At 41.8% G+C, this 18,631-nt stretch overlaps 1 protein-coding gene across 2 annotated transcripts in view; it reads right to left on the bottom strand.

The window, feature by feature from the left end:
- Nucleotides 1–226: 226 nt before the first annotated feature.
- The window catches only part of galnt7 (UDP-N-acetyl-alpha-D-galactosamine: polypeptide N-acetylgalactosaminyltransferase 7), a 137,492-nt gene continuing 119,087 nt past the window's right edge, over nucleotides 227–18,631 (bottom strand). For both annotated transcript variants that reach the window (XM_067982484.1, XM_067982483.1), the window contains exons 7-12: nucleotides 15,271–15,388; nucleotides 14,744–14,866; nucleotides 8,816–9,034; nucleotides 6,102–6,200; nucleotides 4,369–4,497; nucleotides 227–2,111 (exon numbers count right to left, since the gene is read on the bottom strand). In XM_067982484.1, the coding sequence (XP_067838585.1) occupies nucleotides 1,974–2,111; nucleotides 4,369–4,497; nucleotides 6,102–6,200; nucleotides 8,816–9,034; nucleotides 14,744–14,866; nucleotides 15,271–15,388 (826 nt within the window). In that variant the 3' untranslated portion in view covers nucleotides 227–1,973. The remainder of the gene's footprint in view (nucleotides 2,112–4,368; nucleotides 4,498–6,101; nucleotides 6,201–8,815; nucleotides 9,035–14,743; nucleotides 14,867–15,270; nucleotides 15,389–18,631) is intronic.

Here is an 18,631-nt window from a genome sequence, read left to right as displayed (position 1 = left end):
TAGCTTCCCCTTAAATGCATCTATGCTATTCGCCTCAACTACTCCCTGTTCCACATTCTAATCACTATCTGGGTAAAGAAGTTTCTCCTGAATTCCCTATTGGATTTACTAGTGATTATCTTATATTTATGACCTTAGTTTTGGATATGGCCTATGATTTTGGAAACTATCCAAGTATAAACTCTTGAACAGTGTTGGCCAGTCACATTGAAAAAGACTGTTCAGGTATGTTGTAGTCCGTTTTATTTGGCTTAGTGATAACTCCAGAACAAATGTACAGCAGAACGAACTATGGTTTGATTTTTTGAGAACCATTGCATATCATTTCAATCCCAAATTTTAGTCCATTAAACAGTCCTCCCCAATTATACAGTTTGTACAGAAATTGCTATTTGTGGCAATATTTACAATGGATCAATAGTATGCATAACCAAAAGCAAAAATCCTCTTGTATAACGATATAAGACATGGATTAGATACAAATGATGTGTTTTGGCAGATGAATTTTGAACTTGCCATCCAATCATTTACAAATAGCAGCTGCTGGAGTGAAGTACATGACTCAAATAGTACAGTATCTTCAAGGTATTTCAGGGCAATTCAATTTTTTTTATATGGTAGTGCTTAAGAAAAAAAATAACTTACTTTCCCTGTGACCAGCTGCTGCAGCCACTACATTAAAGTACTAAGTTAAATACCTTAATTCCTACCCACATTCAAGTACATTATAGAAAAATATATTTCAATAAGGCAAGGAGCTGATCAAGATCAGCTAATTTCCCCAAAGAGAGAAAATCATTTGGAGGAAACTATCATCTGTGTGAAGCGAACTCTAGCAACAAACTTAAGATGCTTAAAAATTGCCATCACTAGGAAATAAAACAAAAACACTCTCCTTAAGATAACAATATTAATTATTTCAATAAATAGGATGATTACAAAGCAGCACCTAGGTTTTAGGGCTCCACTGCTGTAGAGCAGCATTGTAGCAAAGCTCTAAATGCAGGTCAGGCAAGATCATGGCAGAGATTTAAGTAATTTTGTTATCAGTCTCGGACCAATGCCGAAAATCAGAAACACAGGTAGGAACTCTTCAATTTCCTTGAACAAGAAAAGCCCCAAAAGCTACAAAATAAGTTTTCAATCTGGGGGCAGGGAGGCAGTCTCTGGACCCAAAGGGTTTCCAGGGAGTCCATAAGGTCGCCAAGATTTCTGTCTGTATCAGATTTCTGTATTTGTTTCAAAAAAACTAACATGTAATTTATGATATTCTATACTAATCAATGCTTTCTGCAACAACAGCATTGTTTTTCCTTTTAGCAGCTGATATTTTCAGGGTTTCCCCAGGATCGTGTCAATATTTGCAGGGAACCCCCTCCCACACAGAAAAGTTTGAAAATGACTCAGCTGCAAGATCCATCAGAACCTCACTGATAACCACTTCTGAACGTCTGAGGTGGGAGGGGGAAGAATTAAACACAAGGCATCGAATAAAACATTATTTAAAATTTTTTTTAGGGCTATGTATAATGAACATGTACCAAATATACAGGAACTTTCAGAACTCAAAATCCAGTGCTCGCCTTATTGGGGAAAATAGATGACCCTGATCACAACATGCCCATTGAAACAAACCTATTAAGGAAAAGCCACCATTGTTCAGCGCCCCTGAGTGTAATCCCAAAAAAATAGGGTTGCACCTTACTAAGATACAACGTGTCTCAAGATGACAGCAGAATAAGTTGTAAACATCTAAGAACTTCCAAGGTAACAAAAAAAATTAGACTGTAATTTTGTAATTTCATGATTTTTGACTATCATATTACATTATCACAGTTTATCTAGATCCTTCATTGAAAAGGGCGTCAAAAATATTTACACGCTGAGCTGTACATATTTTGTTTGCAGCAATATACAGATAATTCTCCATCTTGTACATATATGACAAACTACTAGTAGCTTACACCGTAGTTCTACACTGCTAGAAGGTTGTTCATCTCCCATTTTTGTGTGGTCTTTCCAGAGTCGCAGTCGGAGATGAGAATCTGGTGAAGAACCTCGGAACGGTCTAAGCACTTGCCCGTGGGAATGTGTGTGAATCTGTGTAAAGTCTGAAGGGAAAGGTCACTTTCAATCTGAGAGTCATGTTGATTAAACTAAGCTGCTTTCAGTCTAGCATTGGCTAAAAAAAAACCAAAAAACAGTCTACATCCAACATCCCCCACTCAACCAGTACCACCTAAAAAAAGATTGACTGTTCTCCTTACGACTATTTGTGGGATGTTGCTGGCAGAGAGTGGCTGCCGTGCTCGTCCCTGTAACGGTCATGGCATTTTTTTTTAATTAAAAAAAGGTAATTCATGTCAAATGCATTGAGATGTTCCAACCTCAAAAAAGTGCCATGTAAATGAAAGTATACTGAAGTTGTGGTGAAGCTGTACAATGTAATGATCAAACCAATACATTGGCATTGGAGAGGGAATGTGAGCAAGATGGGGGAAGGTGATGAGGACGGGGGATGGGGCAGGAATCACAGGGGGCTAGGGGAGAAAGAGGGGGTGGAGGTAAAAGGTGTTTGGATGATTAGTTTGTAGTGGGGGGGAAAACAGTTTCCCAAGGTCCACTTAGATCCCATGTGGAGGAGGGGGCCGTGGCCAGGAATGATTCCCCTACTTAGTTGGGGGGACAAAATGCTGTTTATGGGGGCGTGGGGGAATGGAAAGGTCCCTTGTGGGGATGGAGATAATTGGTGAAGGGGACTAGATGGCAAGGATATTCAGTGAGCGAATGGGAAGCGGAGATGCAGATGCTACTTAATGGAGACAGGGATGGGCTGACATGTGACTCTGTGGGGGGAGGGAATAACGGTCCGTGGGGGGTGAGTGGAGGGAGGGAGGGGAGAATAATGGTGAGTGGAGGGAGGGAGGGGAGAATAATGGTGAGTGGAGGGAGGGAGGGGAGAATAATGGTGAGTGGAGGGAGGGAGGGGAGAATAATGGTGAGTGGAGGGGGGGGGGGTGGAGAATAATGGTCAGTGGAGGGGGGTGGAAGAATAGTCAATGGAGGGGGGTAGAATAATGGTGAGTGGAGGGGTGGGGGGAGAATAATGGTCAGTGGAGGGAGGGGGGAGAATAATGGTCAGTGGAGGGGGGGGGAGAATAATGGTCAGTGGAGGGGGGGGGGAGAATAATGGTCAGTGGAGGTGGGGGGGGAGAATAATGGTGAGTGGAGGGGGGAGGAGAATAATGGTGAGTGGAGGGGGGGAGAATAATGGTCAGTGGAGGGGGGGAGAATAATGGTGAGTGGAGGGGTGGGGGGAGAATAATGGTCAGTGGAGGGGGGGGAGAATAATGGTGAGTGGAGGGGTGGGGGGAGAATAATGGTCAGTGGAGGGGGGGGGGGAGAATAATGGTCAGTGGAGGGGGGGGGAGAATAATGGTCAGTGGAGGTGGGGGGGAGAATAATGGTCAGTGGAGGGGGTGGGGAGAATAATGGTCAGTGGAGGGTGGGGGGGGGGGGGGGGGGAGAATAATGGTCAGTGGAGGGGGGGGAAATGCAACTTGGGAGTAGATCGTTAAAAAGCTCAATAGATCACTGAGCAGCTGTTTTAGCCGCTAACGTTACGTTACATTTTCCATTGAACAAACCCATCACTGCACCAATAGGTGTATCGGGTACTGCAGTTAAATGTTGACACTTTTATTATGGGTTTTCCCTTTGTGATACTATGACATAGGACTTTTCAATGCATTTTCAAATGGAATGTTGTGACCCACTCAGCAATTTTAATAAATATATATTAAAAAACAATTAAAATAGTAAAATGATAAGGAAACTTACAGTTAATCATAGGTTATAATTTGAAAATACAATTTTGCATTAACAGGACAACATCAAAGCTGCACTACATAGAATTACATAGGATGTACTGCACAGAAACAGGCCATTCGGCCCAACTGGTCTATGCCGGTGTTTATGCTCCACACGAGCCTCCTCCTTCTCCCACCCTATCAGCATAACCTTCTATTCCTTTCTCCCTCATGTGTTATCTAACTTTCCCTTAAATGCATCTATGCTATTTGCCTCAGCTATTCCTTGTGGTAGCAAGTTTCACATTCTAACCACTCTGTGGGTGAAGAAGTTTCTCCTGAATTCCCTATTGGATTTATGAGTGACTATCTTATATTTCTGGCCTCTAGTTTTGGTCTCCCCCATGAGTGGAAAATCTTCTCTACATCTACTCTATCAAGCCCCTTCAGAATTTTAAAGACCTCTACTAAGTCACCCCTCAGCCTTCTCTTTTCTAGAGAAAAGAGCCCCAGCCTGTTCAATCTTACTGCAAACAAGTAGTAATAATATTTACTTTACCTTGAAATACTGCCAGTCTTTATATAAATTCATGTCACAGTGTGTAATCATAACCTTTGACCCATCAGGTCCTCTGGTCAAGCACTGGTCATACTGCATCAATTGATTGGCCTCATTGATGCGGAATAACTGAAAAACAATGTTCAGCTTGTGATGGTCGAAGTTTATTTTTACTTTTCACCACTGTAGCACTATGACCAAAACACATTGCATTTACAAGAAAGTTTTTTGGTTTCAGACATTAATAATCTACAAGGCCGTTTGAAAGGAGTTTCTGAACGTGTCCGGCACAAGCTAGATAAGCAGAAAGTTATATTGTGAATGCAAACTAGTAACAAAACAGGATTGCAGGGACATTTTCAACAGGATCTGAAGCAGGATGCAGGAAGGAAAATTACACAAGACTCCAGTCTCCAAGTTATCCAGGCCCAGTCACGGAGTCTCTGCCTATCAGCATTCCCCTAGCTACCTGTTGCCAAGCTACTGTCAGGTGTTCCTGACCAAGAATATGGTACAGTCGACTGATGCAGAGTTGCAGGTTGACAGTGCTTTGGGGGCCCGGTTGTGTGTGTCAGCAATGCTGCCAACATGGACCAGGCCCCTTTCCTCAGTTCTATTCCTGTCTTGAGTCCTACTGCAAAGTGATATCTGGCACTGCATACAGTAGGCTGGAATTCTCATGAGAACAGGAGCTCCTCCTTACAGTATGCAGTGGCCAGAATCACTTTGAAGCAGGACTCGGATAGGAACAGCGCTGAGAAGCGGCGTAAGAGGGGGGGAAATGGCACAGGGAAGGAGAATTGGATGGCGACAAAAGGGACGGGGAAGAGGTAGAAAGTGGGACTTTGAGGTGAGGGAGGAAGAAAAATGCCAACTGGGGATGGGGGTGAGAAACTGCCAGCATAAGTGTGAGGGGAATGCCAGTTTGAAAAGTGGGGAAGGAGGGCATAACAGTACCAGCTTGAATGGTGGGAGGGTAGAAGAAGAGTACCAACTTGAACTGGGTTGGAGGCAGAGAAGACTGCAAGGTTAAATCGGAAGGTGGCGGGGGGGTGGGGGAGAAGAGGGAGCAGAATGCCACTATGAACTAGAAGAATTGGAGGAGGAGAGCATGCGTCTGTGAAGGGGTGGGGAGTTGGATGGGGTAACAGTGTCTCTGTAAACTAGGGTAACGGGTTGGATGTGGGAGAATGGCATCACTTGCCAGACTGTAGCAGTGCTACACAAGCATGGAAGAAAATTAGAATTAATATAGCCGAGGTGATTTCTCAATGCCTATTTCAGTTGTAGTTTCCTTCATATTTATCACGTACTTTTCTTCTGTCAGTACAAAATCTTAAAATTAACTTTTTATTAAGCTGGAGGACTTTTAACGTTTCAGGAGTTGGCCGACTTCCCACCTCTTTTAAAAGAAAAAGGGAAACAAAACAGTGCGCCATATGTAGTGAGAACAATGACTAAGTGACTCATGATCCACCCGTATTTAACTAACTAGAACCCTGCAAATCTTCTCACACATTGAACAGAGTTTCTCACGTGTGCACTCACTTCTTTGGCTCACTAAATCTCAAGCAAAGGCAAGTGCCAAAATTACCAGTCCTGACCTAAACTTATAGGCTTCTTACTTATTTATGCATAAGTTGGTTATGCTGAAATTCATTTTCTTTTACTTGCCACTGTAAAACTGTGTAAGACGCACTGGTTTAAAGTAAGTGAACCCCTTCTTGGGTTACCTGGTTTCCTCCCATTCTGTGGCAAGGCCCCAGCTCGACAAACCCACCATTGGTATGGCCCATGCTGTCTATGCAGTAATCAGATTCATATCCTCTGATCTGAAATGAAAGGTGAAAGGTCCATAAAGTTGGTGCAGTAAACAGCATGCAATCATTGAACTAGCTCTAGAATGAGGCCCTACAATAAGCTTATGCTTGGGTATTTGAGCAAAAGTTACTAAATATTGTTACATACTTTGGAACCTGTACTATTTAGGGTTATGATTCCATATCATAGTTAAACACTCTCATATCTGGTCCTCATTGTAGATCTGGGCTGCAAGGTCAGAGATTCACAGCACAGATTCTTTCCTTTTCCCCCTCCCAAATTTCTCCCCAAACCCTTCCTCTCTTACATAGGAAGATGAGTAGGACATTCAGCCCCTCGTGCCTGCTCCGCCATTTGATAAGATCATGGCTGATCTGTGATCTAGCTCCATATACCTGCCTTTGGCCCATATCCCTTAATACCTTTGGTTGCCAAAAAGCTATCTATCTCACATTTAAATTTAGCAATTGAGCTAGTATCAATTGCCGTTTGCGGAAGAGAGCTCTAAACTTCTACCACCCTGTGTGTGTAGAAATGTTTTCTAATCTCGCGCCTGAAAGGTCTGGCTCTAATTTTTAGACTGTGCCCCCTACTCCGAGAATCCCCAACCAGCGGAAATAGTTTCTCTCTATCCACCCTATCCGTTCCCCTTAATATCTTATAAACTTCGATCAGATCACCCTTTAACCTTCGAAACTTGAGAGAATACAACCCCAATTTGTGTAATCTCGTCTCGTAACTTAACCCTTGAAGTCCGGGTATCATTCTAGTAAACCTACGCTGCACTCCCTCCAAGGCCAATATGTCCTTCCAAAGGTGCGGTGCCCAGAACTGCTCTCAGTATTCCAGGTGCGGTCTAACCAGGGTTTTGTATAGCTGCAGCATAACTTCTGCCCCCTTGTACTCCAGTCCTCTAGATGTAAAGGCCAGCATTCCATTAGCCTTATTGATTATTTTCTGCACCTGTTCATGACACTTCAATGATCTATGTACCTGAACCCCTAAGTCCCTTTGGACATCCACTGTTTTTAACTTTTTACCATTTAGAAAGAACCCTGTTCTATCCTTTTTTGATCCAAAGTGGATGACCTCACATTTGTCTACATTGAATTGCATTTGCCACAGTTTTGCCCATTCACCTAATCTATCAATATCCCTTTGTAATTTTATGTTTTCATCTACACTGCTTACAATGCCACCAATCTTTGTGTCATCGGCAAACTTAGATATGAGACTTTCTATGCCTTCATCTAAGTCGTTAATAAATATTGTGAATAATTGAGGCCCCAAGACAGATCCCTGCGGGACTCCACTAGCCACATCCTGCCAATGTGAATACTTACCCATTATCCCTACTCTCTGTCGCCTTTCGCTCAGCCAATTTCCTAACCAAGTCCGTACTTTTCCCTCGATTCCACGGGCTTCTAACTTAGCTAACTGTCTCTTATGTGGGACCTTATCAAATGCCTTCTGGAAGTGAATACAAATAACATCCATTGACATTCCCCTGTCCACTACTTTAGTCACCTCTTCAAAAAATTCAATCAGGTTTGTCAGACATGACCTACCTTTCACAAATCCATGCTGGCTCTCCCTGATTAACAGAAAATTCTCGAGGTGTTCGGTCACCCTATCCTTAATTATAGACTCCAGCAATTTCCCCACAACAGATGTTAGGCTAACTGGTCTATAATTCCCCGGTTTCCCTCTCTCTCCTTTCTTAAAAAGCGGAGTGACATGTGCAATTTTCCAATCCAGAGGGACAGTTCCTGAATCTAGAGAACTTTGAAAGATTATAGTTCGGGCATCTGCAATCTGCTCACCTACTTCCTTTAAAACCCTGGGATAGAAACCATCTGGTCCTGGGGATTTGTCACTCTTTAGTGCTATTATTTGCTTCATTACTGTTGTTTTACTTACGTTAATTTTATTGAGTCCCTGTCCCCGATTCAATATTAGTTTTCTTGGGATTTCCAGCATGCTATCCTCTTTTTCTACTGCAAAGACTGACGCAAAGTAATTATTCAACATGTCTGCCATTTCCCCATTGTCAATGACAATATCCCCACTTTCAGTTTTTAAGGGGCCAACACTGCTCCTGACCACCCTCTTTTTCCTAATATAACTATAAAAGTTCTCTTGATTTTGAAGATAGCAAACTCATACTGGGATATGGTTCTACCAGGAATCTTACATAAATGGCCATTATTCACAAGAAAATCTAGAGGTTGAGTGTAGGCAGGTTGTTTGATCATAGGGACCATCATAGCCAATCCAATCCTGTCCTCAGCTGCTGGCACAATGCCAGCATGCTCATCATTTCCTGAGAGAATTGTCTGAGGCCAATTAAAGCATTAAGACTGGTGCCCTGGCCAAGACTGATCATACTGATCAAATCTGGCATCTTCACTTTTAATCTCAATGTACAGCAACACTGCAAATTCTGTACTAATGCCAGTACTGCATCCAATCATCTAACAAACCTGCACTGTCTCAATAAAGTTGTAGACAGCAGTGACTTTTTTTGTCTGACTGTGCTAAAGTTTTGGAGAATATTGAACAATCGCTGGGGGAAAAAAAAAATCCATCATTTAATCTAGTTTGAATACATGACTAAAAACTTTACCTCTCCCCATTCTACATTTTTAGGTGGCAGTGGGTAATTGGCTGGAATGTCATAAGCTACTTCTTCCATGAACCATTTAAAACTCTTGCAGTGGTGGTCCTCACGAAACTTCTTCAGCTCAGATATATCTCCATAAGCCATGGCTTTTGTTTCTGGACGACTTGCATAAAAATAGTCGGCGTATTCATCCCACCAGACTTCTACAACACGAACATAATTCTGTAAAGAATAATTTCAATTCATTCATTTTATAAAAAAAAAACGCTAGATAAAATAATTTCATGACTCGCACGGTGATCCAAAGGGGCAGAAAAACTTGCACCCATCTGAAATTGAAACATGAGGCACAATAACTTAGCTTAAAAGCTGTCCATTATGAAAAATGAAAACCACATTATGAAAATTTAGACTTCATTAGTGAACATTAGAGACGGAGACACCAGAGCTCAAAGTTCCGAGAGAGAAGTGCTGTATTGTCCATGTGGTGGAACTAGTGTTCACTTTCAGACTCTCAGGCTGTACAATGGAAGACTGAATTCCGAGACAACTTTGGCTTGTAATTGAAGTTGAAGGTCACCCAATGAGTTGGTAACTAGATCATGATCCATCTAACCAACAGTAATGCTAGAAGCCGAGTGGTCTTCCAATCCAAGAACTTTACCTAGTTGACTCTAAAAGGAACATAACCCAAGCTTTTGGAGCACCAGAGATTCAGCACCCAAACCATGACCAAATATTTAAGAGAATGTTTGTCATTTAATAAAAACCTGTCAGACTAAGGGATACTTGTTTGCTGATTCCATCCACTCGCCACAATGGACTAAATTTGTTGCCTGCTCTATCTGTAACCACCAAGCTGGTGTGTTTTTTCAGTCTTCTGCTACACAACTTCATCTAATGTATTGATCTAGTCAAATTATAAGCGATTGCTGTATTTTCTATCCAATAATTATTCTCTCTCTAGGTTTTTAAAAATATTTTGTCTTATTTCTGTATTCTATCTGTATTTTCTCTCCCAGTTTTTGTAGTATTTTCTCCTCTACTGGTTTCCCTGCTGGTCTCTAATTCCATTCATCCTGTGTTTTTAGTCCCAGTCTCTCCCCCTCACATCCCTAATTTTCTCTCTCACCCTGGATTATCTCCTACGTTCCCACTGCTCATGTAATGAAAAACCTTCTCGCCCTCTCCAACATACACCCATCATTTATTCCTCAACACTCAACTGTTTTCATTTTCAGTCATCTTCCTGACGCCTCCGGCTCCTTTTCTAAGTTAAGTTAGGAATTTAGTCATTGGCAATGGAGTCTGATTTCCTCTTTTGTTCCTCCATCTCTTACTTTTCTCTGTGCTTCTTTATTTCATCAATTCCACTCACTTTCCCTTCATCACCTCCACTTTCTTATCCATCTGTTTTGTCTCTTTCCTCCTCTTTTCCTCTCTGTGTTCTTATACTTCTTCCTTTTTCTCGTAATTTTTGTCACTTTGCCCTTTATATCCCTAGTAAGCAGACCATGAACAATGATTCCAGACAGCAAGAGGATTCACGGCTCACTGACTCCCAAGTAACTTGCATCAGGGCTTTTATATTAGTGCTCTGAACACTGTGGAGGGAGGGGGGGATTTTCAACTGTTGCAAACCCCGTTTCTCTCCTGAGAAATGGGCAGCAGGCAGAGGAAAATCAGGGGGGAGGGGTGAACCTCAGGTGTTCTGTTGTTGCCCAAGGTCCGCCTGATGCAATTTTTAGGTGGGCCTGTAAATGGGCGTATAGCACACCCACCTGTTTCAGCTGGAGGCTGTTTAAATATGCATAATCGAGATCCTACGTCCCTGTACAATTCCCAATTGCAATTTCGAAGGACATTGGGCTTTGCCCATTTCTACCAGGCAGTGTGCAGCCTATAAAGGGACTGCAGGCGGTCTCTCAGGAATAGGGCCCCCAAATCTCCTTTTCTTTTACTTATGTGGGGCCAGAAGGAACAGGAGTACTTCTCCTGGCTCCAGAGACATGGTGCAGCTTGCTGCTGGCCCCGTGCTCTCCCCCGCTCCCGGGCCCAACCTGCCGGCTCGCTCAGCATAGGAGCCAGCTGATCGAATCGGGCCAGGACCTACTCCGTTAATGGTAGGGCGTGGGGGGAGAGTTATAGAACAAAGAGATCTAGGAGTACAGGTTCATAGCTCCTTGAAAGTGGAGTCACAGGTGGATAGGGTGGTGAAGAAGGCATTCAGCATGCTTGGTTTCATTGGGATGTCTTGTTGAAGTTGTACAAGACATTAGTAAGGCCACACTTGGAATACTGTGTACAGTTCTGGTCACCCTATTATAGAAAGGATATTATTAAACTAGAAAGAGTGCAGAAAAGATTTACTAGGATGCTACCGGGACTTGATGGTTTGACTTATAGGGAGAGGTTGGATAGACTGAGACTTTTTTCCCTGGAGAGTAGGAGGTTTAGGGGTGATCTTATAGAAGTCTATAAAATAATGAGGGGCATAGATAAGGTGGATAGTCAAAATCTTTTCCCAAAGGTAGGGGAGTCTATAACGAGGGGGCATAGATTTAAGGTGAGAGGGGAGAGATACAAAAGGGTCCAGAGGGGCAATTTTTTCACTCAAAGGGCGGTGAGTGTCTGGAACGAGCTGCCAGAGGCAGTAGTAGAGGCGGGTACAATTTTGTTTTTTAAAAAGCATTTGGACAGTTACATGGGTAAGATGGGTATAGAGGGATATGGGCCAAGTGCAGGCAACTGGGACTAGCTTAGTGGTATAAACTGGGCGACATGGACATGTTGGGCCGAAGGGCCTGTTTCCATGTTGTAAACTTCTATGATTCTATGATTTCCGCGCCCTCTGAAAATTGGCAAGCCGCAGCTCACTGGCTTTGGACAGATGGCTCGGCTGTCCCCCGGACTTCATGCCTGTTTGGGCCGTCTGTTTAAAGTCGCCTGCAGGACATCAGTTGGCTGCGTATAGACTGCGAATTTTGGAAATTTGGTGGGGGGTGATGCGGGCGGGGTGGGGAAAGAGTTTTTGGATTGTGTGACTTTTTTTGTTGTAAGGACATAAGAAATAGGAGCAGGAGTAGACCATACGGCCCCTCGAGCCTGCTCTGCCATTCAATAAGATCGTGATGTGGAGATGCCGGTGATGGACTGGGGTTGACAAATGTAAGGAATCTTACAACACCAGGTTATAGTCCAACTGTTTTATTTGAAAATCACAAGCTTTCAGAGGCTTTCTCCTTCGTCAGGTGAAATGTGGGATTCCTTGAACGTTACCGCATTTATAGTCAGAGAACAATACCTGGTGATTACAGATAATCTTTCCAACTGCCCGTTGTCAAGGCAATCAAAGTGTTCAGACAGAGAGATGTTACCTACAGGACCACCGAATATACAAACGGCCAGAACAAAAGACAGAGAGAGAGAGAGAAACATCCGAAAGGAAGAGAAAGACAGAGAATGACCCGCTGTATTAAAAACAGATAACTTTTTTTCGCTGGTGGGGTTACGTGTAGCGTGACATGAACCCAAGATCCCGGTTGAGGCCGTCCTCATGGGTGCGAAACTTGGCTATAGTCAAGTTCCGCACCCATGAGGACGGCCTCAACCGGGATCTTGGGTTCATGTCACGTTACACGTAACCCCACCAGCGAAAAAATGTTATCTGTTTTTAATACAACGGGTTATTCTCTGTCTTTCTCTTCCTTTCGGATGTTTCTCCCTCTCTCTCTCTCTGTTTTGTGTTCTGGCCGTTTGTATATTTGGTGGTCCTGTAGGTAACATCTCTCTGTCTGAACACTTTGATTGCCTTGACAACGGGCAGTTGGAAAGATTATCTGTACTCACCAGGTATTGTTCTCTGACTATAAATGCGGTAACGTTCAAGGAATCCCACATTTCACCTGACGAAGGAGAAAGCCTCTGAAAGCTTGTGATTTTCAAATAAAACAGTTGGACTATAACCTGGTGTTGTAAGATTCCTTACAATAAGATCATGGTTGATCTTGTGATAAATTTTATTTTTAGGGGTATACAATGGGAAAAGAAAGAAGGAACACTCGTCTATATAGCGCCTTTCACAACCTCAGGACGTCCCAAAGCATTTTATAGCCAATGATGTACTTTTGAAGTGTGGTCAGTGTTTTATGTGGAAAATGCGGCCGCCAATGTTCCTACCGACTCCACATTCAAACCATGCGAGCCACTCCTGGCCTCTGCCCACCCCAACCTCGGCCTCCACCGCCTCAACCCCGGCCTCCATAGTCACCGACTGCTACCTATCCTTCCCTGATAGTTCTCCATGCCCATGTTGTTGGACATGCTCGAATTTCTAGGAATTCTCACCTAAGATACAGGTTCTATCTCTCTGGCTATAGATCCCAAGATCCAGATAGCTTTCCTTACCTGTTGCCTCACACTGTGCTGTTACAGTCAGCTATCCACCAACACCCCCAGATCCCTCTCTTGTACCTAGAGCCATTTAGTTTATATTCTCACTGTTTATTTCTTTCCTGTAGTTTCGTTATCTTGCATTTGACCATATTCATAGAACAGAATCATAGAACGGTTACAGCATGGAGGGAGGCCATTTGGCCCATCGAGCCCGTGCCGGCTCTCTGCAAGAGCAATCCAGCTAGTCCACTGCCCCGCCCTTTCCCCGTAGCCCTGCAAATTTTTTCCCCTTCAAGTACCTTTTGAAAGCCACGATTGAATCTGCCTCCACCACCACCACCCCCTCAGGCAGTGCATTCCAGATCACAACCACTCGCTGTGTAAAGAAGTTTTCCCTCATATTGCCTTTGGTTCTTTTGCCAATCACCTTAAATCTATGCCCTCTAGTTCTTGACCCTTCCTCCAACGGGAACAGTTTATCTCTATTTACTCTGTCTCGGCCCTTCATGATTTTGAATACCTCTATCAAATCTCCTCTCAACCTTCTCTGCTCTAAGGAGAACAACCCCAGCTTCTCTAGTCTATCCACATAACTGAAATCCCTCATCCCTGGAACCATTCCAGAAAATCTCTTCTGCACCCTCTCTAAGGCCTTCACAACCTTCCTAAAGTGCGGTGCCCAGAATTGGACACAATGCTCCAGTTGTGGCCGAACCAGTGTTTTATAAAGGTTCATCATAACTTCCTTACTTTTGTACTCTATGCCTCTATATGTATAAAGCCCAGGATCCCATATGCTTTTTTAACCACTTTCTCAACCTGCCATGCCACTTTCAGCAATTTGTGCATATATACCTCCAGGTCTCTCTGTTCCTGCACCCCTTTAGTTTATATTGCCTCTCCTCGTTCTCCCTACCAAAATGTATCACTTCGCACTTGTCTGCGTTAAATTTCATCTGCCATGTGTCCGCCCATTCCACCAGCCTGCCTATGTCCTCTTGAAGTCTATCACTATCCTCTTCACTGTTCACTACACTTCCAAGTTGTGTCATCTGCAAATTTTGAAATTGTGCCAAATCAAAGCCAGTCAGTCCACCAATCCATCCAGATTTGAAAAAATTTACAGGGTTATGGGGAAAGAGCAGGGGAATGGGGCTAATTGGACAGCTCTTTCAAAGAGCTGGCACAGGCACGATGGGCCGAATGGCCTCCTCCTGTGCTGTACCTACTATGATCCTTTTGTACTGGGGTGGGGGTGGGATAGGGGTAGTGGAAGAGGCAGAAAAATGCTCAACAGTAAATCTTATCAAGGATTTAAAGAAATAGCACAGAAACACAACTGACCATCACCAATTCTACATCTATTAAAATATCTAATAAATATACACACAAAAGAATTTGAAGAGAAAGCTGGACGTAAAATTATTAAGATCCTTTCCATATTGCAAAACAGAGGCCATCACATTTTCATTTAATATTATTAATAAAAGCCATTTAGGGATATTACTAAAGTTGGGTAATTGGACAGAGACATACCTTTAATGTCGGGGATGACCCAACATGAGCAGGTGGTGGATTCCCTGCCCACCCATGTAGGCGATAAATATGTCCAACACGAGAGCACGGTACAAACAGCAATTTTCCACCGCACTGCCATATCTAGAGAGACATGGAACAAGAGAAAAAAAAACATTTGTTGTGTAGGGATAAAAGTCCTCAACAATTATATCGCACGCAAGTTCTCAACAATTATATCACACGAATCGCACACCTTCAAAAGGTAAAATTACCCAGATTATATTTTCAGATTAGAACTACAACCCGTACAAAGGAAACTTTTCGTAAATTGCTTAACCCTCACGATAATAAATCCGCACTGGTACAAAACTTTATTTTGTTGTCGGGATATGCCATTTTCTGACACAAGTGATGGCATGGTGGTTTGTGTTAACATTGAAGAGCCCCACCAATGATGTTCCAGTGCTAATGGTGCCCTTTTATCAGCAATTGGGTTATGAATTTAGGAATAATACCTCAAATTTTATTGTATATCTGTACATTACCTTATAGGATATCTCGAAGTTTTCACCTCCCCAGATTTGAAGGCCAGGATCATACAGCCCCAGTTCAAAGAAGTAGTCTCTTTCAATAGCGAACAAACCCCCAGCCATAGCTGGGGACCTGGGAAAGTCATTGTTGGACAAATAGATAGCAAATTATAAGTTTCCAACAGTTGTATTACTCTTTCTGCTCCTAACCTTTTCTGAATTGTAAGTTTCAAAAATTAAATCCATATAAAACTAATTTAAAGCTGCAATGCCCTTTTCCAAAGAAGAATATGCCAACTGTTGATCGGGAGATATTAATTGATTAGAGGGTTAGGAACCATCATTAAATACAACAATGTAGCACCATTTAGATAACTGATAAACAGTAATTAACACAAGGAGAATAAAATGTGTAGAAAGTCAAATAAACACATTTGGAAGACTTCAGTATAGGCCAAAAACAAAAGACCCTGAAAAAGGGCAATGCAACTGAGCGACATACAAAATTTAAAAAATGGAAAATGCTGGAAACACTCAGCAACTGTGGAAAAAAAATCAGGCAAGTTAAAGCTTCAGGTGAAACCCTGCAGTGTGCTGCTGAATGTCTCCCGCATTTTCTGTTTTTATTTCAGATTGCCAGCATTTGTAGTTTTTAGTTTTTTTATTTAATTACATACAACCTCTATTTACTGGGAAATACAACGCCAACTAAACGTTTAAAAGCAAGCAAAGCAAAGCAATGCAAGAGTCTAATTCAGAACCTTTGAACTGTTTTAACAGGAAGAATCACCTTTACCTTTATCTTGTCCTTTCCCCATTCCCCCCTCCCCCATTGAACAATACATGTCTTGTTAGATCTGTAGTTTATAAATGTAATGGAAGTGCATCCTGCTGATTTGAGAACAGGCAAGTCCCTGTGCTTGGTTATCCATTTACTTCAATCCTGACTGCAAGTCTGGACCTGTCTGCAATTGGTCTTGGTTGTTATGCTGCACATCTGTATTTCTAACTTTTAAGTATTGAAACCTTGATCCCTTTACCTTTGTACTTCCTCCTCCCCCTCTCTCTCTCCACCCCCCCACCCGAACACAGTATATAAACTTCAAATGTTGCTTGCTTTGTTTCAACATCTACCAGCTGTTTCAATATCTTCCAACATTCTCCTCTTACAGGTAAAGTTTTTTTGTTTAATAATCTACTCTAAACTTATTGTTTGTAGCTTACATTGCTTTCAACTGATAAGTCTAGTTGAGTATGTTTTTCACTGAAGGATTCAGAACAGATTTCACCTCCACTGCGTGGCTTGACTCCAACTTTTCCACTTCACCCAAGTTAAACAAAATGGCAGATGACAGGTAGAACATGCATTTCATTTTAATTTTCTTTCAACTGTCATACAAATGATAATCCACGTAATTGTCTAGAGCTAATGTGACCAAGGCAATCATATCATGGCCCTCATTAGCTACAAAACACCAGAACGTGCCTTGATGATGTATGAAATACGTGTCCAAGTAAAAAGTTACTGGCACCTTTGGACTATAAATTTCTTTAACATTGCAAAGCAAAAATTAAAAACAAATATTCCACCCAGTGCATGCTACAGTCAACTGTGCGCACATTCAAAACATGTCAACTGGAGAAATTGGAAATATCTTATTGCATTACTCTTTCTGTGCTGAACTGGCCTATTTTTAAAAAAAAACTGACTTCTCTTTAGGTAAAGCAGGCAAAGCGCAGCACAATACACAGCTCTCTTAAGATCAAAGGTTCTAAATTTTTTTTTAAAAAGGCCACATCTGATTTGTACTACTTTAACCAGTTTCTCCTTTCATTAAAATTACATAACAAATAGTACTGGTCATTTTGATTTGTAAACTAAATGCTGTAACAATAAAGGTAAAGCAATTTGCAAACCAAGGTTACACAACATTTTGCATAATATTTACAGTATTAAATATAGCAGGCTATTTATGTTCATGAAAAGTACATTTAAATGCAGAAAACAAAAATCAGAAGTTAAAAAGCCTCACAGAAGTGATTTCTTTTTAAAAAAGGAAAGAATCACGTTAGGAATGCAAATTAAAACATGGAAATACATGCGGCAGCAGAACCCCATGCATGGTCACAGCTTTTCATTTGGTTACAGCTTTTTATTTGATCACAGCTTTTTATTTGGTCAGATCTGCAGAGCACCATAATATGTTCAGGTAAGGTGGGTCCAAGATGATCAGAACAAGGAAAGTAGAACCAGAGACTCAAACTTAGGCTGTTCAGGGAGAGGGAGAGCAGAAGAGAATCTCATATCTTACACGAGGACAGCGCAGTGAAAATCTAAGGGTATTAGAAAGGCAGAATCAGGGAATCAGGTTAAAGCCCGCTGCACTCACTAAATGCCAATGAGCTATAATTTTATCTTTTTTTTTGTTTACTATATTGTGCAGAGTATAAGATGCATTACAGTGAGGTGAAAGCTCTATATTTTACAGTACTTTTTTTTGCCTACATTAGTACTTTTAATGGTTAGAAATTTGCAATGAAAACTGTGAAAGTCAGCAACGACACATTCAGCTGTGTGCTCATATATACTGGGTCAGGCCACAACACTGGCCATCAAAAGCTAGGCCTTTCCAAAGGATGCAACAAAAATTCCTAATCATTTGTGGGTTGACATGGTGGGGTGCAATATTAGTGACAAACAATTCAGTGCATTCCTACAAAATTCCTTTGTCCTCTATTTTAATTAAGGCATCAACCAGTTTATTACAACTAGTCATTAATATCGCACCGTGCAATTTCAACTACTTGGATTTTAAAAAAAAATTAAATCTTTAAAATGCAGCCGCTATAATGTATACAGAGAGGCAGATGTGAGTGATTTGTTTTATCCAACATAAAAATGGAAGTCTAAAGAGTGACCAAATATAGTAAAGGCATTTCTGCTGTGCGATTCATAATCAAGAATACTTTAGTCAATGGTTCATTTTTTCAGATAAGTTAGTAGTGCATCTTATTCCCTACAAAACAGGATAAACCAGGCAATATCATACATAACTTTGTTTTGTAAGGATCGACCAATATCTAATGATGAATACATCAACAAAAAGCACTATTACCATGTGGTGACTCACAGTTTAGTACTGCATCTGCACGAGTCTATATTGGATACTGTAGATTCAATAATACAACCAAAGAAATTGAAAACAGCAAGCTCACAAAAACAGGGCCATCATGAATTTCTGGATAGTTCGAGATTGCCATAAAAATGCAAGCCCAAGTTAGGGGTATCCAACATAAAAAGTCTCAAGGCCAGAACGAGACTGCCTTCTTGCTGTATGTGTGTTTCTCTTCAAGATATTTATCTAATTTGACTTTT

This window comes from Heptranchias perlo, chromosome 4 (assembly GCF_035084215.1).
Source record: "Heptranchias perlo isolate sHepPer1 chromosome 4, sHepPer1.hap1, whole genome shotgun sequence".
In the NCBI taxonomy this organism is placed as follows: domain Eukaryota; kingdom Metazoa; phylum Chordata; class Chondrichthyes; order Hexanchiformes; family Hexanchidae; genus Heptranchias; species Heptranchias perlo.
Note: the sequence above shows the minus strand (reverse complement) of the source record. Positions and strands in the feature narration are given on the sequence as shown.